The sequence below is a fragment of the Tursiops truncatus genome, chromosome 4 (genome assembly GCF_011762595.2).
Source record: "Tursiops truncatus isolate mTurTru1 chromosome 4, mTurTru1.mat.Y, whole genome shotgun sequence".
Taxonomy (NCBI): Eukaryota; Metazoa; Chordata; class Mammalia; order Artiodactyla; family Delphinidae; genus Tursiops; species Tursiops truncatus.
Window position 1 is genome coordinate 85,656,632 of NC_047037.1, and position 21,531 is coordinate 85,678,162.

The following is a 21,531-nucleotide window of genomic DNA, read 5'->3' on the forward strand; positions in this document are numbered from 1 at the left end:
GTTTGCATAATGACTATTTAGAGTTTATTCTGCCTAAATCACCACTACTTGTAATTAGAAAGAATCATAGCATTCTAAGTAGATCTATAATTTGAGAGAGAAGAAAGTTGCTCTTTATTTTTCTTTTTGGCCATGTGGCATGTGGGGTCTTAGTTCCCTGACCAGGGATCGGACCCATGTCCCTGCAGTGGAAGTGCAGAGGGACCACCAGGGAAGTTCCCAAAAGGTTGCTCTTTTTAAAAAATGGACGTGACTCTGGATCCAATCAAACCATTAGATTATTTTGTGGAGCTGAAATGGGTAAAGAAACTATCAAGGATTGGCAACCGCCATTTGAAGTATTTCTTAAACATTGCTTGGGGACAGAGAATCTTACCTTGCTCAGGGCATGTGGCGGCCTTATGCTTATTCACCATTGGCACAACATGAGGAAGATGGCCTTGAATCCATTCAAGAAGCTGGGCTGTTTAACTGGAGAAATTTAGCCTTCAAAATGTTCAAGGGAACTAGGTTTACAAAACAACTTGCAGGAACGATGTGCTCATTTCTGCCAATAACACAATAATTTACATTTTAATCTTTGTGCTCTACAGTTACCATAGCAGTGAAAGACACACAGTCAACAGGATTATGTCACTTTCAATGAGGATATAATCAGCAGTTAAGCTAATTTGTGTCCATGGCAATTAAATTTACTGTCAGCAATAGTGCTGATGCCTACTATGTCATTAAAGTTTTCTGTAAATGTTAACTAAAATGGCAACCTGCATGGAAACAAAAAGACAAGATCTTATGAAAAGTGAGCTTTGTGTTTCCATTACCAGAAGACCCAGCTGTAGTCACAGCTCTTGGTGGAAGGAATGATATAAAAAGTAGAGAACTCTGGCCCAGTTTGTCTGTCTGGAGTCAGACATTTTCTTAAATCATCTTTCTCTTCTTTAACATATCAGAGAACCAGAAACGGGACCTGCATTCACACTGCAGCCTGGTACAACCCTATTGATGGCATGTCTACAGATGTCACTAGCTTTTAGCAAATCTTTTTGTTTCTGTGATAACAAGGAACCTTGATTCTGGTTCGTGGGTTGAGGCAACAGATGTGTGAAGTGGAGAGCTGGGTGTCTCGGTCCTGTCGGGGACCTGCAACCATCACCATGGAAAGTTTTGCACATTCCACGTCAAGGTGAGCTCTAACTACACTGACCAAATTTGGCCTTTTAAAAAGTAACTTGACATGTACACACTGCTATATTTAAAATAGATAGCCAACAAGAACCTACTGTATAGCACAGGGAACTCAGCTCATTACTCTGTAATAAACTAAATGGAAAAAGAAATTGAAAAAGAATAGATGCATGTGTATGTATAACTGAATCACTTTGCTGTACACCTGAAACTAACACAACATTGTTAATCAACTATACTCCAATTTAAAATAAAAAGTAACTTGAAAACAAACTTTTATGCATTTCTTTAAGATCTCGGGACTTCCCTGGTAGTCCAGTGGGTAAGACTCTGCTCCCAACGCAGGGGGCCGGGGTTTGATCCCGGGTTGATCCCACATGCATGCTGCAACTAAGAAGTCTGCGTGAAGCAACTAAGAAGTCCGCATGCCTCAACTAAAAAGATCCCACGTGCCGCAACTAAAGATCCCAAGTGCCACAACTAAGTCCCAGAGCAGCCAAAATAAACAAAGAAGTAAATAAATACATACATAAATAAATAATAATCATCTTAAAAAATCTCAACCTCTAACCCTGTCTCCTAGAGGTCTAAGACTGAATAAGACTCCGAGGCATGGATACCACAGGGATTTCTCAAATCACCCTTGCTCAAGTCCACCCAGGAAGGATCCGTCTTGAAATCCAAGCCGCTTCCTCATTGTTTTAACTCTTTTGGGTCCAGGCAGGTTAGGACAAGTGGTAAAGAGGCCAGTACATTCTCATAATGGCACAAAGCAGAAGTTCCCGTGTCCAGTGTCCCCTAGCAAACATTCCCTGACCATCCAGGTCAGAGAACTCTTCCTTCAGAAGGTCCGAGTGAACACTGCTGTGATTGGCCCTTAAACTTAAACAAACAACTAATGATACGAGGAGCTATCGGGTATATTGTTTGCTCAGCTAGACTGCAAATTCATTCAATTAAGAGCCACGTCCATATTTCGTTGTATCTCCTGGTTCATAATACAATTCCTTAAATATATTAGGAACTCAGTAAACTCTTGTTGACTGACTGATTACAGGGATGGTTTTCTAGTCATTTTCCTACATTCAGCACATAGATGGCTTTTGCTGATTACCAGGGCAGTTTTTGAATAAATAAATAAATGAAATAATAGAATGAGACATTAGGACCTTAGTTAGTAATACCTTAGGAAGAATTAGTGAGAGAGATTTAGCAGAAAGGCCATGTAATAGAAAGAAATGAGTGCTGCTCTGGGACCCTAGGAAGCTAGATTTAAATCCTCCTCCAAAACTTAATTTGCTAAATGCTGTTGGAGAAGTCATTTCACCTTTAGTCTCCAGTATTATTCTAAATAAAATACAGGGCTTGGAATAGGTGATTTCTCTAGGACTTTAAAAGAGAAAAAACAAGGAATGGAATATGAGTTCAAGTTTTACTCAGGGCTAGCTCTACAATAGAGTGGGTCCCCATAGAGCCCATCCAGCTAAAAAAAAAAAAAAAAAAAGAATTCTCTCAATAAAGAAAATGGCTCAAAAGTGGCCCATTCTAATACACTTTTGAAATACATTGTTAGATATTATTTTATTTAGAATTTTTCACATCTATGGTCTCAAGTGAAAGCAGTCTAATTTTCTTTTCTTCATTCTTTTTTTTTTTTTTTTTTTTGCTGTACGCGGGTCCCTCACTGTTGTGGCCTCTCCCATTGCGGAGCACAGGCTCCGGACGCGCAGGCTCAGCCGCAAAAAAAAAAAAACCTGAGTTCTTAGGTCTTTTCTTTTCTAATTCTGGGAAATTCTCAAAATTATTTCTTCAAATTTTTCCTCCCCTACCTTGATTTTTTTCCTTTGCTTCTGAGGTTTCAGCTATATGATTTTTGGTGCATATCACTTAACGTTTCTTTTGTATTCCCATCTGTTGTACCTTTTTACAGAGTGTCTTGTTTTAATATTCTAAGTTATTAACTTTTTCTTTTTATCCATTCTACTATCAATCTGTATTTTATTTTATTTTATTTTATTTATTTATTGGCAGCACCTCGCATCTTGTGGTATCTTAGTTCCCTGACCAGAGATCGAACTCTTGCCCCTTGCAGTGGAGTCACAGAGTCCTAACCACTGGACTGCCAGGGAATTCCCTTTTATTTTATTTTTATTTTTTAAGAGACTTTATTTTATTTTTTTGGCTGCATTGGGTCTTTGTTGATGCGCACGGGCCTTCTCTAGTTGCGGCAAGCGGGCTTCTCATTGCGGTGGCTTCTCTTGCTGTGGCTTGTGGGCTCTAGAGCGCAGGCTCAGTAGTTGTGGCTTGCAGGCTCTAGAGCGCAGGCTCAGTAGCTGTGGCGCACAGGCTTAGTTGCTCTGCGGCATGTGCGATCTTCTCGGACCAGGGATCGAACCCGCATCCCCTGCATTGGCAGGCAGATTCTTAACCGCTGTACTGCCAGGGAAGTCCCTATTTTATTTTTTTATGTTTCATATCTCCAATTGGCTTTTTCTTCATAATGGAAGCAATAGCTTCAAGTTTCCAATATTTTCCCTTATCATTTTTAGTATGTTATTAGACTAATTGTAAATGATTCTTCTCTCTGGTCCACAAATTCCACTTCATCTGGTAAGAGTGCTCCAGTGTGTCTTTAGATGACAGTACTTACACTCCTCAGGGGTCTTCCAGCTGCTGCTCGTGAGCTCACGTTGCCCTGAGAGTATCTGCTACCTTGACTGTAAATACAAAATGGGGAAGAGGGAGAACATCTCAGGCCCTAGCTTGGATCGATTCTGTTGGGAATATATATCTGGAGCTGGAAATATATTGAGGCAGATTGTTTTTGGAATTACAAACTGGACTCTCTCATTCTCTGTTACTTCCTATCTCAATCCCAAGCACTCCGGGTAAACCTCCGTCCTAGGGCCTCACATTTTTCAACACCCTCATCTCCAGGCTGTAAGCATCTGATGGGACAGAAGGGGTGGGGGAGCCTGTCAGGGCCGGTGGGATCATGTTGGGAGAAGAAAATGCCTGTGTGCTGCAACCTGCTGTGTTACCTGCTCCTCCCTTCAGCTGGGCTCTGCACCACTCTAGATTGGGCTGCTTTTCCGCCTCTTAAGTGTCTCTGGCACAGCAGTGGTGGAGCCAGGGCATGCGGGGAATAGCACAGGCATAGCCTGGAAGCACTCTCACACACCTAGTCCCACACACCGCTGGTGGAGGTGATTTCCCATGCCCTCCACCTCCCAATCCCAAACAGGAAACTAACCACCTTCCACCTCTCACCAGGAACTTCCTCCCAGTTTTATTTCGTTTTGGGTGGGGATCCATCAACCTCTCTCTCTTGCTTTTATGGCAAATCTAAGGTAAAGTTTGAGAAAGGAATTCAGCTGCATGTTAATATAACATCTTTTCAGGAATGGACAATTCACCAGTGATTGAATTGGTCACTAGGGATCCTAGAGGATGAATTCCTGTTTTGTTTTTTTGTTTTTTGTTCGGTACGCGGTCCTCTCACTGTTGTGGCCTCTCCCGTTGTGGAGCACAGGCTCCGGACGCGCAGGCTCAGCGGCCATGGCTCACGGGCCCAGCCGCTCCGCGGCATGTGGGATCCTCCCGGACCGGGGCACGAACCGGTGTCCCCTGCACCGGCGGGCGGACTGTCAACCACTGCGCCACCAGGGAAGCCCCTCCTGTTTTTTTTTTTAATATTAAAAGTCTTTAAAAATCTTATGCTGGATCCTAATATATAAAATAGATAAAATGAGCAACGCTCTCATTGAAGCAGGAGTGGGGATCAGAATTCAGCCTCCCCCCCCCCACCCCAGTCCCATGGGAATCCCACAGAACTCTCTATGGAAGGCTAGAACTGCAAAGAATGCAGTCTGAAAAATCATCATTCTACATCTGGAGTGTGGCAGTGTCTATATTTTCATTTATTTTATTTTTTCTTGTTAATTAACAATTCATTATATGAGTGAAAGACTATTTCTTTTCTTATTAAATGCATCACTTTTTAAAAAAAATTTTATTTACTTTTGGGTGAGTTGGGTATTCATTGCTGCGCGCAGGCTTTCTCTAGTTGCAGCAAGTGGGGGCTACTCTTCATTGCAGTGCGCGGGCTTCTCATTACAGTGGCTTCTTTTGTTGCGGAGTGCGGGCTCTAGGCGTGTGGGCTTCAGTAGTTGTGGCTCATGGGCTCTAGAGCGCAGGCTCAGTAGTTGTGGTGCACCGGCTTAGTTGCTCCGCGGCATGTGGTATCTTCCGGAGCCAGGGCTCAAAGCCGTGTCCCCTACACTGGCAGGCAGATTCTTAGCCACTGCACCACCAGGGAAGTCCCAACATGAGTCACTTTTTTTTTTTCTTGTTTCTACTGGTAGGAAAGAGTAAGATGAGTTGGTGGTCCCCAGGCGTACTTGCCTACTTAAGTGTTCTGTGGATGAGAAAATGTTTAAAACCTTTCTCATCTTAGCTAGATCTCAGTCTTAGACAATGTCCAAGAGTCTTAGGGGGTTAGACCCTGTAAACAACTGTAAGAGAGCAATCTACATTGCTTTCACTTCTGGCTAATGAAGAAGCTGTATAAATGTCTGCATCAGACCCAGAATCCGGCCTGTGGGGATAAAGATTGTTGATACAGAATGGAAAAATGCTCTTTCCTTCAACTAATCATCACCCGTCCAGCTGATAAAACCACCCCTCTATCAGATAGCTCCTGAGCATCTACAGCAGAGCTCTTGAAGAGCTGGGGCTTCAGCTTGTTCTTTCCTGTGTTCCCCCAGAGTCTGGCGTAATAAGCACAAGGTAGGGACTCAAAAAATATGTGGGAGCCAAAGACCTTGTCCTTGAACTCATGGGTTTAGGCTGTCAGAGTGGGCAAAACTGTTCCTAAACTTCTACTGCAATTGTCAATATAAGCAATACAACCTTGCAAGGGCTTCCTCAAAGTTAACTTATATTTCTACTGCTACAGCTAGCTGGCCTCTTGAATGAAGTGGAGACCAGCCCTGCCGGCAAAGTCCCTAAGACGAGGAAGGAATTTTACACTTGAAGACACAAGACTAATTTGTTTATTCGGTGCGTTCTATAAGTTGAGGAGGGAAATTTTTGGCAAATAAATAAATAAATAAATAATCAGGTACATGAAGGCTTTCAGGGCAAAGAAGGAGCTCAGGAAGAGGAAGGAAGCGGAGTCTTTGCATAGTTCTAAATGAACAGAAGGTGGCAGCCGTAGGCAACGTGGATTCGCGGCAGAAATGCAGCACTTGCAAAAAACCAGGGACAGGAGGCTTTGAGAAGAGAAGGTCAGAAGGTGACTAACTATTTCTTTATCATAGAGACCATGGTGTGGCACGTTCGTCCTCTCTACTGGGTCGCGGGATGCAGCGTCTTACATGATTTGCCTGGGCATCCCATATCCGGTCATGCCTGCCTGGGAGGCCCCCTTGTTGCTGCCCATCTGCAGGCCTATTACGTTCTGTCCCTGGCGAAGCTGCTCCTCTGAAAATCCTCTCCGATTCTGCTGGGCTTTCCTGGGCAGAGGGAGTGAGATGAAACAATGTCATTCTGTTTTCAAAACTTTTCCAAGATATGCAGTTACACAGGCTCTTCTGGGGGTCACCAAATAGAAAGGCAGGCCTTATACAGAACTATAGTCCTGCCATGAACTATGGCCCTGAGCTATGATCCTATCCTGGGCTATGGCCCTACCCTGGGCAGTGATCCTACCCTGGGCTATGGTCCTACCCTGGGCTATGATCCTATGAAATATGGCCCTACCCTGGGCTATGGTCCTACCACAAATGGGCCCTGCCGTGAAACACGACCTCTCGACATCTTAGAAGCTCAGGTGATTTTCCAGAATTTCCACAGCAAAGAACAAGTGCTGCCTCTCTGGATACTTTACTCTCAGACAGCTTTCCTGTCCCCCCTTCTCACAGTTACCTCAAGCCCTTGTGAAAATTAAAATCAGCTCTTCTTACAAATCATGTCACTAATCCTACTCCACCTTCCCTGTATGGGGCCAAGGATTAATGTCCCGCTTTAAAGCTGACGGATTTAGGTGTTAGGAGGGGAAATTTCCTACTCTAGACCAGAGGTTTGCAAACTTTCGTGAAGAGCCAGATAGTAAATAATGTTGGTTTTATGGGCCACATAGACCATGGTAGATCACTAACAAAATGGGGGCTAAAACCAGGGTTTCAACTGGCCGATATCTAGGAGCATTTCAGACCAGGTTCATTTAAAATGTCACAAGCTGGTACCTTTTCTTAACTGTCAAGAAGAGGAGGGGATTAGGGGAATGAAGAGTCAATTATCTGCTACAACATGCTCTTTTCATCTCTCACTGAGCTAGGGGTGGAGTTTAAGAGTCCTTGCTACCCCTCTCCCCCCAAACAACAAAGCAAATAATCTCTTTAGAGAAAGGCCCTTTACTGACATGACGATATAACTTATTATCCACTTCAGGCCTCCTCCAAGAGTGACAGACAGCGCTATCAATGGATACACTGGGGTGACAGGACTGTCTCAGGACTCTCCTGGCAAATAAAACATGTTTTCCCTTCATTACATGAGGAAAATAATTAAATAAATAAGTAGATTCAAGGCTACTTGGCTCCTAGTGAAACCAAGTTCAAATCTCAAGAGAGACATAACCTGGGCAGAGCTGGAGGATCCAGGTATCTAGTAGGAAAGGCCCAACGACTTCTGCCCTGGGTGGTATATTGGCCTGAACAGGCAGCATCCGTCTTTCCTTGTTCCAGGGGATTCAGTTATGGGGCTGGGAGTGCTTGTTGCTAGGCTGGACTTTGTGTCAAAACAGCCTCCCGGGAGCTACAAGGCTTCAGATGCTCGCTCTTGTTAAAATCCTCCTCTGCCTGGGGAGGAAGAGGGTGTGTGGCTGGGAAGGGATTTTTACCTGTGAAACCAGGATGGCTCTCCCCGGTAGCAGCCATCATCCTTGGTGACTGCAACGCTGCCTAGAGCCATCAGGGTCCTCTGCACGGCCGCCATGTCCTTCCCTGGAAGCCGAAGGAGAGATTAAAGCCAAGCATGTGTCAGGGCCAAGGAAGAGGTAAGGATGGGGCTGGACCTCTGGGAAGAAAGTTCCCATAGGAGGCTGTAGGCGAGCACATTCAAGGGAGAGGGATACAAGATACTCCTCAAAGTGGCCTGAAGACAACCACGGCCAAGCTTCTCAGAAAGGAGCAAAACATCTGGCTAATTATGCTCTATATGGTACATGCCAGGGATAGTGAGTTTCTAATCCATTCACAGTTGCTACGTGAATAACACATTCCAAACACTGAGCAGCTCAGACAGCGGTAGGTCCCTGCCCTATGCAGAGGCCCCGGCCTCGGTGGGTTCTGCGGGCGGTGGTAAGGGGAGGTGCTGTGGGTAAGCTGGCATGAGGTCTGCACAAGAGGACTTTCGTATGGACTGGAAAGAAAAAAGGAAACCGGAAAGAGATTTACTGGTGGGTCAACGACACCAAAGCCCAGGTGGCTTCTTTCTTTGACTATATCTGGGTTAAAAGGGTCTAAAATCACCCATGTGCATCAAATTGAGTCTTCACTTGGCTTTTTTAGGCTGGAGGCCTGGCAGATGAAGAAAAGCAAATAAACACAGAGCACTCCAACATGACACAAGGAGAAGCTCTTCATTTTGTGCTGCTTGAGAAGAGCTAAAGGGAGACAATAAATAAATGGCTTGTGTGTGTGTGTGTGTGTGTGTGTGAGAGAGAGAGAGAGAGAGAGAGAGAGAGAGAGAGAGAAATGTGTGGTGTGCTCCCTCACACAGTGGAGGGGGACATTGTCACCCGAGGAGCCCAGGGACCCTTCATCCACTGGGCTACAAGGCAGCCTCCTCTTCCCATCCTTTCTCCCCTCCCCCCTTCCAGCGGACCGACGTGTCCTGGACAAGGAAAGGGAAAGATGCTACTGTGTGGTTGGCCCCGCAATTTAGAACCAGATCGAAGGTCCACGCACGAGTGTGGAGTGCAAAAGCTGAAGGGTTAGGCGGGGGCAGGGTGGCTGCATTCAGCCTGGCAGGGGCTGTGAAAGTCAAGGGCAAGCATTGAAGGTCCTCTTGAGACCCAGTGAACCATGTGTAATCTCCGGCTGGGCTGCTGCAGCCCGGTCACTGGGGAATACAGAATTACAGGGGAAAGGCAGACAGAAAGTGAGAATGGAGCATAACTCTAACAAAATAAACAATTAGGGCCCACAGAGGAAGTCCAGGTCAGGATGTCCATTTATTCAAAGAGGAGAGAGAGACAGCAGATCCTTCTTTCCTTGCTCTCTCCCCACCCCCCGTCCCACATTAACCACAGGATGATTTCCTGGATCCTGAGGCCCTGTGGGATGGATTGATGGATACAAGGATGTGAGGTTCTCAGTGCAGAGCCCCCCAGGAGCAAGGAACAGCTGGGGTGGTGGAGAAAGGAGGACCTGGGCAGCAGATGGAAGGAGGAGGGCACAAGGGATACTGAGAAGGCAGAGAGAGGAAACGCAGAGGAGGTTATGAGAATGATCTTTCTCTTCCGCAGATGAAAAGCATTTCTGTAACTGTCACTGTATTACAGGATACATTTTTTTTTGATAGAACTGGCATGATGATATTTTGAAGGATCACCGTGGGAAGAGATAGGAGGAAGGTTTGCTTTCAAGCAGTGAGTCATTAAAGAGAACCTCAAGAAACTATGAAGCACGTGGAGGCTTAGGAAGGTCCAGGTACATCACTCATCTCTACTCTGTACGTAAAGCACACCAGAAATCTGTTTCTGGTGGTTGGAAACAGCGCGCATCTGGCATGTCCAGGATCTGGGGAAATGTGGAGCCTGGCACCTGGCAACCAGCCACAGATACTACCCTGGAGACCGGGGTGGGAAGCAAACTCTGTTAAACCAAAGACCCAGTCCCCACTACATATGGCTAATGCATATATATCTGCATGAACCCAGAAAGGACACAGGGAATTAAGTTGGGGGCAAGGGTAAGATATCCAGGCCCCCTGACCTATAATTCTCACCCCACCCTCATCCTGGGAGAGTGCAAAAGGAAGTAATTGCACCATTGGGGCAGAAGAAGCTGGGGAAGGAGGCATTAGACAGGAACAAACTGGAAAAGCTTTTTTTTAAAGAAAGGGCCAGAGAGAAGAGATTTGTTATAAATGATAGGCTAGACACTTTATTATAAGTGACCTTGCCCCTGTGGACTTGATATGATTCCTCCCAATGTGTGGATGGGAAAATTAACTCAGGGAGGTTAATTAATTTCCCAGAGCCACCCAACAAGTGAATCAGGGCCCAGATCTAGCTCAGGTCTGTCTGAACTCAAAGCCTGTAATCAGTCCAGGAGGCCACACTGCCATCTCCCATGGGTCCCCAGCACAGGTTGGTTGGGAGGCACGGTGCTCAGATCAGGAATGACCTGAAGGGTGGCAGTGGCTGCTTCAGTGCCAGGCCAGAGGGAGGCACTGGAGGGATACAAATGGGGAGTAGTTCTTGGGCCCCACAAAATCTGGGGCACAAACTTCAAATGGCCATAAGTCTATGTTTTGTCTGGAATAATTTCTCAAGGTCTCAACCTAAATAAGATGAAAGCAAAAGAAAGCAGTTGGGGCCCAGAGTCCCCCATCAGTTTGCCCATCAAGTTAAGATAATTATTGTCAAGATTCGAAATAACATAACAAACAGAAATCTGCCTTCTGTAACCAGTTCGTGTCTAGTTCATTTTCTAATAGACATTCCTGGGAAAGAATTCCAGTGTTTTGGGCTAACCAAATGGGAGGAGGGTCTCTTTCCAGCCTCATTTGTCTTGCCAGTTCAGAAGCCCAGATCAAGTGCTGTTGGGTAGAAGGGGGTGGTTTGTGGAGACTGAATCCTGTAGCTGAGGGTCAAAAATTGAAATGTCTGAAGGAGCAGTGAGATGAGGGAAGATCTGTGAAGCGAACCAGTTATAAAGCAACAAAAGCTGAACTTCTTGTATCCCAACAATGTGTACCATCTGCCTAGAACCAAGCCTGCTGCAGAACATGGTTTCCCAAGCTTCTGGGACTACTTATGGGCTGGGGTTGGAAGGCCTTTTTAAAAATATGAAATTTGAGGTCATCCCTGGACAGACTGATTGGGCAGTCCTGGGGTGGGGCCTGGGAGTGTGTATTTTTAATAATCTCTCCATGTGATTCATGCCATCAGACAACTTTGAGATACATGGGTTTCACCTGGTGACTCCCAACTGGACTGAGCAGAAGAATTACCTGAGGAGCTTGAAAATTCAGATTCTGGGACAATATCCTGCGATGATTCTGCTGCATAAGCAAGCACTGCCTCAGTACTTCAGCTTTTAATTTTTAAAAGCATCCCAACGTCTGGCATGTGGCAGGCACGAAATAAAAGTTGTTAAGCAGTAATTCCTTGCTTCAGAGCTATCGTCCACAAAGTCAGAAGTCACATCAATAGTTAAAGGGCTCTGATACAAGTTGGGAGCCTGCTCAGAGCTCCAGCAGTCCGGAATCTCTTTGTTCCCTGAAAGGTACCCCCAGAAACTTGGGCAAGACAGCTTGAAAACTGCTGCTCAAGCTAGTTTTCCAAGAAGAAGAACAGTTCTAAAGAAGTACCATCTAGGTGTTGGGAATTTTCTAGGTGCTGGGAACGCAGGAATAAGACTGAGTCCGGGTGGTGATAAACAGATGAGACCGCTGGCCATAGAAGGAAGTGATACACGAAAGAGAGGGGTCAAGTTTACACTAACAGCTCAGGATTTCAATCAGGTTCCTGGACTCTTCTAGCTCTCTATCATGGGGGGAAGCTAATATTAGACTCGAAGTTGTAAAAAGAGATGGTGGCACAGTAGCTCTCCTTGTCAGAACCTCAGAGAGCAACTGACACTTTGACTTGACAGTACTGTATTCCCTGTTTATTGCATTATCACAAAGCAATGTCTCCCCAGGTGTGGTCTTACACTCCAGCTACTAAATGGTCATCTCTGGGGAGAGGGACCAAGGGTTCTGCATTATAAGTACCCCTTGCCCCGACCTAGGAATTCTTAGTGCCCATGAAGTTTGAAGACTTTTACCATAGAGATACTTGAACAAGGATTTTGTTCCCTTAATTTTTTTTTATTACTTTCATGCTATCTTACACATGTCTTTGGGAAGAAAAAATAAAAAGAAGGGTAAAGAGAAAGGAAAAGGCCAGAGAAGTTACATCTGGGCGGGTAAAGTCAGGTTGGACACTCTACTTTCAATACTGAAAATCAGTCTTACATTCAAAACTCTTTGCTTTGGAGTTACTTCTATTTTACATTAGTCTTTTTTTTTTTTTTTTTTTTTTTGCGGTACGCGGGCCTCTCACTGTCTGGCCTCTCCCATTGCGGAGCACAAGCTCCGGACGCGCAGGCTCAGTGGCCATGGCTCACGGGCCCAGCCGCTCCGCGGCATGTGGGATCCTCCCGGACCGGGGCACGAACCTGTGTCTCCAGCATCGGCAGGCGGACTCTCAACCACTGCGCCACCAGAGAAGCCCACCCTATTTTACATTAGTCTTGACTCAACCTTGTAACTCTTAGAATACTGGGTTGTTTTTTTTTCATCTTTCTGGGACTTACAGAGAAAGCGGTCAGTGGATGAAGAAACCACTTCTTATTTCCCTGAGTAATAACTTAGACATAGCCCCCAATTCTCCACTCAGAGCAGAAAAATTATTGCTTTGGATAAGGGACAAATGTCAGAGGGTAGGTTGGGCTGCTCTGCGGGCTTTATGAATTTTTGTTGCTTGCCTCCCTGGAGAAAATCTGTAAGGAAGTGGTTCTCATAGTGGGGTTCCCAGGCCAGCAGAAGTAGTATCACCTGTGAATTGGTAAGAAATGCAAATTCCTAGGCCCTACCCCAGACTTAATACCTCCGAAACTCTGGGGCTGGGGTCCAGCAATCTGTGTTTTAACAAGCCTACCAGTAGATTCTGACGCACGCTGCAGTTGGAGGACCACCGCTGCAGGAAGAGCCTGCCAAACTCAAGTGTGGTATGAGCAGTGCTTGCAGGAAATGCGGTGAAGGCTGCACTGAGAGAAAAGGAGGCTTCAGGCGGCAGACATTTCTGTACTATCTTGAGTCACTACAGGTACCGTACGATATCCCAGAACAGCTCTCACATTGGGTGAAATGTCTCTTCTGTTCTTGCTATTGAGGAATGACACATACAGCGACACCTCCCAGAGGACATATTTGGACCTTCCAGGCACGCTGCCCCCCCGGTATAAACCAGCCTCCAACACCCAGTCATCAAGGAGGGGAACAGGGAGGCAGGACAAGGCCATGTGTCCCAGATCCTCGTCAGCAGGATTATGGAGAAGAGCAATCAGAGTTGATTGATCTTTGAGTCTTGCCTGCTCTGACATTCTAGAATTCTAGGTGGCTAATGCTCGTTGCCTGGTTAGGCATGGGAACCAAAAAGGCTAGTTGCTGATGGACTAACAACAGAGGAGAAAAAAGCCAACATTTATTAGGTGTCTCTTAGCCGGACGTTGTGCTAGGCATTTTATACAGTTAATTCTTGAAAGAACCCTGCAAGGGAGGTGCTGTTTACAGGGAAGGGAACTGAGGCTCTGAGAAGCTCAGCAGCTTAACCAAGGTCACGTAGCTAGTATGTAGCTAGTTTCCAAAACTCATGCTCTTTCCACAGTACCACGATCCCAGGGTCTGGAATTGACAAAGCAATACTATATCGTGGGGAAATACATAAAGGGTAATGACCACGAGGTGGAAAAAAGTCAATGAGGAGACCCATAGAGGTGGCCCCTCGTTTTGGAGAATGGTCAATCAGGTGAAGGCACCTCAGATGACAGAGAGGGCAAAGGTCATCCAGGCAACCCTACCAGCTGCTGTGTGAGGCGCTTCATGAAGTCCGTCTGTTCTGAGACAGAATATGTGCCCTTCCAGCCTTGCTCCTGCCGCCTTTATTTTCTATTAGTCTTTTTGAACATTGCTACCATATATTATGGTCTGTTCTTTCCAGCACTGTGTTAAGCACTTTTAATGCATTATCTCATTTACACCCCATATCAAGCCTGTGAAACAGACACTATTATCCCCATTTTACAGCTGAGAAAACGGAAGCTTAGAAAAGTTCATTGATAGGTGGTGAAACAGAGGTTTGAACAGAGTGGTCTAATTTCTAACTTAGGAGCCTGCACTCTCCTACCTTCAGGGTAAGCTTTCTTTGCAGGCTTTCTGACCATCACACTCACTCGCTCTCACGAGAGTGAGACACACACACACACACACCTCATTTTCTGTCTACTCCCTTCCTCTCCTTCCCTGTCTCCCTCCACTGAAGAGATGCTGAAAGCTAACCTCCGTTGTGCTCTCCTAAGTCACAGCTGAGACGGCCCCGCCCGCCCTTTCCAGGTTCTCAGGGCGAATCTCAAAGTAACCTGCCCGGCATCTACCGTCTCTCTTCCATGAGAAAGATCTCTCCAGTCCCCTTCCACGGCTCTAAGCTGCCCTCACTTCTCCCCCATCACTGAAGGGAACTGGTCACCCCAGCTTCCTCTGAGGGGAACTCCAGGAGCCTTGTCTATATCTCTGAGGTTGGGTTGTTTTTTAGGCCATTCAGCCCTGGGTTCCTTCTTAAAGCCTTGAACCTTTTATTCTGGTTGCCCCTGAGTCCATTCCAAACATTTCGCCTTGCATCTAAAAAGGGTTTCAGGAGAGAGGGTACATCTGGGGCGCCTGCCTGTCTAAACAACTGAAGATAAATGAGAAGGCATCTGGCGAGCCCTGGCTCCTGCGGCGTTATTCATCTGCAACATAAGAGCAGCACAGAGTCATGGGCAGCCATGGGCAAGCAGAGCCCTACTTAGGAAGATGCCAAGCAGGGGAGATGGGAGACCGAGAGCTGCTGAGCCTAAAATGCCTGCAGAAGAGGAGGAGAAGTTCCCAGGCAAGGAGGGCTGGCCGCTCAGAGACACAGCCACCATGACCACAGTGCCCGGGATCAGGAGTGAATGTGAGTAATCTGAAATTTGAGGACAGCATTAAAACCCCAGCCCAGGTGCAGAAGAGTAGGAAGAATGTGAGACTAAGCTAAGGGGATGGCCAGTCCAATAGCTGAGCACACAAACATGGACAACCTCACACGCGCACAGGCACGTCAACACGTGCCAGCCCGCCCAGTGGCATCCCTTTGATTCCAGCTTACTCATCCCTAAATTCACGGGTGACAAGCAGCTCTGGCAGAAGGATCCAGCCTGGCACTTCTCCATGCTGCTGTTCCATGGGTCTCAGTGCTGGGCTCGCCCAAGGCTGCCGTCCCTCCCCGTTTCTCTGCTCAAAGCAACCCACTTTCCTGTCTCTTGCTTCACTGTATGGTCAGCAGCTCCAGCCTGAGCTGCAGACGGTGCACTTGGGGGATGTCAAGTGTCCCCTCCAGCAAATAGACTGAATCTCCCAAACCTCAATCCTGAGCTGCCTCTCCATGGAGGGGGCCGCCAGGCCCTGGTGCCTCTAGAGGCCATTTGGACCCTCCGAAGCATCAGTTCTATTGCCAGCTGTCCTGCCTATAGCATCTCAGCCACAACACCCTGGGAGTGCTCTCCTTCCTTATTTCTTTGCCCTGGGAATGAGACCCCTCAGTGTCCGCCTTGTTCCCTTGTTCTAAGAGCAACACCCTGCCCTGGAGCCCATCTGTCCACCACCCCATCTCAGGCTCCTGCAGTCACACTGATGCCTCTCAACTTCCCTCTTCCCTAAGAGGTATCTGACACACAGGGCTGGGGCAGGTGGTGTAGACTTCCACCTACTCTGCTTATCAGGGACCTTTGTTTCCTATCCTCCTCCCCTTCACTACCAGCACCTCCTGGGTGTACAGTTCACCTGTGTGGTCTTTGGAAAAAGGGGAAAGGCAAACAGAGCATCCTCAACACAGAAAAGCACCCTTGGGATCCCCATCTCCCGTAGCCCTCCCAGTTTCTTCCTCCTCGTATATACTTCCTGTACTTGGGGGGTCTCACTGGGACCCCTTCCATTTATACAAACGTCCAAGTACTGGGTCTCTCACCTTCCATCCCACACAGCCCTGAATCATCCTCCCCCTACTCTTCATCTCATCAGCCACTGTTATGACTCACAGCACACTCACGGTGTAGGATAAGGAAACAGCATCCTGGCCAAAGCATGGCATGGCAGACTAGTTAAGGCCCTACTCTTTGGCATCACGGAGGCTGAGTTTGAGTCCTGGCTCTGCTAATTACTAGCCAGTCATATGATCTATACGAGCGATAATGGGCGAGCTCCAGTTTCATCATCTATAAAATGGGGAAATTCCTAACACCCACCTCCTGGAATTGTTAGGAGAATTGATTGGCGTTATGCAGAAAGGCACGAGTACCATGCCTAGTGTAGAGGAAAATATCAATAAGCAGCAGGAGTTTTTATCAGCAAGGGAAAGTCATCATAGCTTTGACCTAAAAAGCAGGGACCAAGTCTCAACTGTGACCTTCTGTGGGGATTTGGAGGCAAGTGTCCATGAAGTCCAACAGCCTGGCCTGAAGGTCTGAATATCTGAGTTTCTAAATAATGGCAAAACATTACTGATAAACTGATTGGCGTCTTAGGATTTTAACTACTCATCTGTGAAGGAAACAGGAAATGCCAGCTCTGTGTATGACATGGAGAAGGGGGTGAGGATTAAGCAGGCAATGGCTTCTTTATAAGTTGTTTAGTAGAATGGTCCTCTGCTAGAAATCCGTTTCAACCATCATTTGAATACCCCTTTGACTATCATTCTCTTGATCACAGGAGAGAGTTAGTCCATTCTCCCCGTCAGCAGAGCCACTTGGGTCACTACGCTGGGCACCCTCTTGGTCGGGCCACTGATGACAGCTAGTGACAATGAGCATGAGAGTGCAGGGTCAACCTGGCTGTCCTGCTGGGACCTGTCTGTCCCCCCAGCAGGCCCGACGTGGAACAGTCGCATGGATGGTGTGCACATTTGGGCTCTGGGGGACACTAAGCCCTAAGACCACGGGTCCCAAATTCTCTGGCGGTACCTCCATCCACATCATTTGCCCTAATCACGGTGGATTGTTAAATATGTCCAGAAACTTGATTTCCTTTTTATGCCTTGTTAGATTTCTTACATCAATTCACGACTATGAAAGAAAAAAGTCATTTGTCACCCTCTCTAAGAAAATACACATCTGGAAGGTATAGTCACAAAGCTCCCAGATGATCGTTTAGTAAAAGGGTGGGGTGCTATCTATTTCTCAGATCGAATGACAAAATTGCACCAGGCAGCTTTGTCTATAAGCCTGGCTGCTGGTGAGTCAGAAGCGTACTCGCCGCCCCCCCTCCTCCAGGAGCTATCACTTGTGGGGAAAAAGTACATTGTGGGAGGGGTAAGAAGAAGGAGAGGCTTCCGTGTAACCGTTTTAGCTTCCTCTCCACGGAGGCTTCTGTTTACCAGTTAGTTTGCTGGGGTCCCTGCTGTGTTCTGGGGTGTGTGCTCCTTAGAGGAGGAACCCTTTCAATATAGAACATCACAAAGTGGGAGGCTAACAGTGCTCACGGGTAACAGCTGATAATCCCCTCACATGCACACACACGCCTGGAGATACGTGGAAGAACACTGTGGGCAGGTTTCACAAAGAGAAAAGCGAAAGGGTGGGGGGAGGGAAGAATGATCCCAAAGGCACGAGGGCTTTACCTTCCCAAAGGTCCACGGTCTGAAAAATGTCAGTGGTCCTGACGCCATAGATCTCCGCAGCTTTTAGGAACTGGGAGATTTGCTCCATCTGCTTAAAAGCCATCTTTGACTCTGAGATCTTGGGAATGGGCTCTTGTCCGGGTGGGTATAAACTGTTTATCAGCTTGCACAAGACCTGAAGAGGGAAAGGGGGAGGCAGAATCAGCGTTTCCCTTTGTATTTACCCCCCCCCCCAAAGCAAAGTGAATCCTGGGCCTCACAGGGCACAGCCCACGGGTTTGAGCGCGGGCCCATCTTGTACCCCAGGAAGGCACGGGTTCTGAGCTGGGTGGCCAGGCTCCCATACCGAACCTCAAAGACCCAGGCGACTCCATTCTCAGGGCTACTCCTGACCACAGAGAGCCCGGGAGTCCTCTTCCCTCCTTTCCTTTTGCTGGGTGAGCGAAAGAAGGTTTATGGAGAGGGAATGATGTGCAGTGATGAGGCCACGATTTCAGACTTTCAATGGAGGGAAGAGTTAGCGGCTCCCGGAGAGATTAAATGATGGACTCTAATATTATTTCTTCTTTCAAAAGGCAGATCAGAATCAGGCTTCAATAACTCATCCAGTAAAAGCTAATGATGTGTAAGGGAGCCGAACTGGGTGGGTACCCCCAGATCCCTATAAACAAAGCGCTGGGCATAACCGGACAGAAGCGTGAGATAGCAGTTATGTAACAGTAAATCACAGCCTGCGGGAAAAGACGGGCTTGTTGGAATCAGCAGAGCCTGTGGTCTCCAACCACCCAAACACACGCGAGCATCTCCTTAGACAAGCAGTTATCAAATAAGGATTCCCTTCAGTTTCAAGAGAATCCATCCATTCGACAAACAGGCATTAAGCATCCCCAAGGCGTATGGCTCCAGGAAGAATCGGAAGGTGGTGAGTCCTGCCCCTCCAGCCCTTCTTTTGTTTTACTATGTATCCAACCTATTCCCCTGGGGGAAGGAGTGCCGCCGCGCCCCGCCCCCCCCCCCCCCCCCCCGCACCTGCCAGAGGAGCTGATGCACCAGGAAGGCTGGAGAGATCTCAGGGAAATACTTATCTCTATTCTCACTGGAAAAAGCAAAAGGACTTCGAATTTCCCAACAACTCAGGAGGAACCTGTGATGTCTGGGATGGGTGGAGAGTCCTCTAATCCAGCGAGGGAATTGTGCAGGGAGCCCAGACCTTCCAGTCCCGAAGAGATAAAGGCATTCCCGGCCCCCTCCCCCCGAGAAGGAGCTTGGCAAGGCGCAGCTCCTCCGGTGGCCTCTCGTTAAAAGAGGAGACCCTGGAGGGTTTCCCAGCCCACCGCCCCAGCATCCGAGATCGCTGCCCGCCCTTACCGTCCCGTCCATTAGCCATTTCTGAAAATGGGCCCTGCCAGGGGGCGGGTGCTGTATGTCCTCGGCGCACTGCAGGATGATCCAGTCCACCAGCTTGTTCTCCAGGTCCGCGTCGTACTTCTGCTCGATCTTCTCCTGCACCTCTCGGCTTAAGCCGTAGCTCGGGCCCCTGTTAGCCATCTCTGGAAGAGAAGAGAGGACACGCGGGGCATCCACACAATAGCAGCAGCAGCCCGGGCTCCCGGCAGACGGGGTTGGGATGTGGCTGGGCCTCCTGGCCCAGCAGCAGCAAAGCCGGCAGCAAGCCGGGCGTGGTTTAAATCAAGGAGCCAATGAAGCCACTGGGGTTTCACCTACAAACGGGGAGGAAAAGCGCAGCGCCAGTGACTCTTAGAATAAAGCCCCTGCCGGTCCAGGGGGGCTGGAAGCCCCCCTCTCGGTCCCGTCTATCAATGAGACGAAACGATGCACAATGACTCACAATCAAGCCTGAAGCCCCCAGGCAGCAAGGGGGCTGGGGGGTGGTCGTTTCTTCCCTCCTCCCAGGAACACTTTGCAAAGGCAGGAACCCTGAGATGGGAAAGAGCTGGTAATTAACAGGCCGGGAGGAAGGCCCCCTTGACGTAGAGCTGCGGATGCTGCATCGCGCCTGGAAGAATGGTACACTGATTCTATTTTCTCATGGCTGAGGAGGGTCAAACCAGGGCCGTTGCTAAGAGCCGTCCAAAAAGCCAGCCCTCTCGTGTGTCAGTCTAGCCCGCCCGCCTCCCTCCCGCTGAGAGCGGCTTTCTCAGCAGCACAATTCTTCCCCCTCCTCTGGGGAACAGCCGGTTGTACACAAGGCCAGCGCACAGCTGCACACGGAACGAGGCCTGTGGGAGGGTCCATTCCGTCAGCTGTCCATCTGTCAGGAGTTGCCAGACCACTTTCCCCCTGCCTGGAGGGAACAGTTGTCTGGTGGGGCAGGAGGGGCAGGGCTGTGAGCTGCAACCATTAGCTTGTTCAGCTGTCAGCCAGATTCCATCCCGAAACTTCCAACCTGGTGGGAAACTGTTGTGCCTCAGTTTGACTTATTCAAGGAAAGTAGCGTTTTAATGCCATTTTTAATCGAAAGACACTGAGAGTACGTTTTATAAATTACAAGGAGCTCAACGTGCTAAGAACGCTTGGAGTGAGAGGTCTTGATAGAGTGTAAAGATTTCATCTGTTTAATTAAGGATCAGAAAGGCACCGCTGACACACTGTCAGTGGTAACTGCGTATCTGGTGTGAGCAAACAAGACCTCGGGAGAAATCATTAGACCTAAGTTGGCCCGAAATTTTTATAAATACTGAAGGGCTTGGTAGTTTGTCTTCCTAGACTGTAAGCCACTTGGGAATAAAGATTAAGTCTTGTTGGTGTTGGGTAAGTCTTTGGGTACTTTTCATGGGAAAAAAACACCATAAATTTTGTTCTTTGGTTCATTCAACGCATATTGTTTTTGAGCACTTAACTGTGCCAAATTCTGTGCTGGAGAGAAATAAAATATAAATTTTTCCTCTAGAACAGATCAATTGACTCAGAACATTAGATAAAACAATTTTAGTACGTGGGATAGCGATCTTTGTCGCTGTGGGAAATTGATTAGAAGCTATGCAGGAAATGACCTCAAACAATACATGTATTGAGAAAAATCTCCTGCCAGCTGGGGCCTGGACTCTTGAAATTTTAATTACTTAGGAGATATGTGGGTGGTTTGCTTGAGAAAAGACTTAGTGGTCAGTAGTTGAAGGCATAGGAGAGAGAGCTCTGTGAAAACCGGTTGTGAGAGAATCAGAGCTTTGAGGAGAGCAGTAGGTTTAGAAAAAGGCATTACAGGGGCTGACGGATGCAGGTCTGCATGCTGCATGGAATCGACAGTTGAAAGAGCTTTAAAGGCAGCAGAGCTGGCTCCAGAGACTTGGAGCTCAGGGGTAGAGTTCAGAGCAGGGAAGTTGTCAGCAGAATTTTGGAAGTCACTCAGTTGCATCTTGGTGGCAGCAATAAGGTCAGTTCCAACCCGGGACTAAGGAAACAGAAGCCCAAACAGGAAGCATGTTATTTCCTCTGTGGCTGGAATTGCTCTAAGGAAGATGTTGGTTTGTTAAAAAAAAAAAAAAAAAAAAAAAACCCCAGAAAAAACAGAAACAATTCTAAAAGATGTACATTTGCCTTTTTTTTTTTCAGACTCTGTTTTGCAGATCTTTTGTACCCGAAGATTTTTTTGCCATTGTAACAAAATATGTGGGGTACTTTAAATGAATGATTGA

General features: G+C 47.3%; 1 protein-coding gene across 1 annotated transcript; it reads right to left on the minus strand.

Annotated features, from left to right (window-relative positions):
* Positions 1-6,221: 6,221 nt before the first annotated feature.
* TAGLN3 (transgelin 3) lies at positions 6,222-21,279 on the minus strand. The gene is made up of 4 exons (XM_033855839.2): positions 19,244-21,279; positions 17,876-18,050; positions 8,090-8,192; positions 6,222-6,701 (listed from the first exon to the last, which is right to left on the minus strand). Exons 1-4 carry the CDS (start codon positions 19,421-19,423, stop codon positions 6,560-6,562), a joined length of 600 nt encoding a protein of 199 aa, XP_033711730.1. The 5' UTR covers positions 19,424-21,279; the 3' UTR covers positions 6,222-6,559.
* Positions 21,280-21,531: the final 252 nt, after the last annotated feature.

Coding starts and splice junctions, on each gene's coding strand:
- TAGLN3 (XM_033855839.2), bottom strand. CDS start 19,423: ATGGCTAACAGGGGCCCGAGCTACGGCTTAAGCCGAGAGGTGCAGGAG. Junction 18,051..19,243: donor AATGGCTAATGGACGGGACG/GTAAGGGCGGGC, acceptor TTCCCTCTTCAG/GTCTTGTGCAAGCTGATAAA. Junction 6,702..8,089: donor GAGCCATCCTGGTTTCACAG/GTAAAAATCCCT, acceptor CCCTCTGCCCAG/GAAAGCCCAGCAGAATCGGA.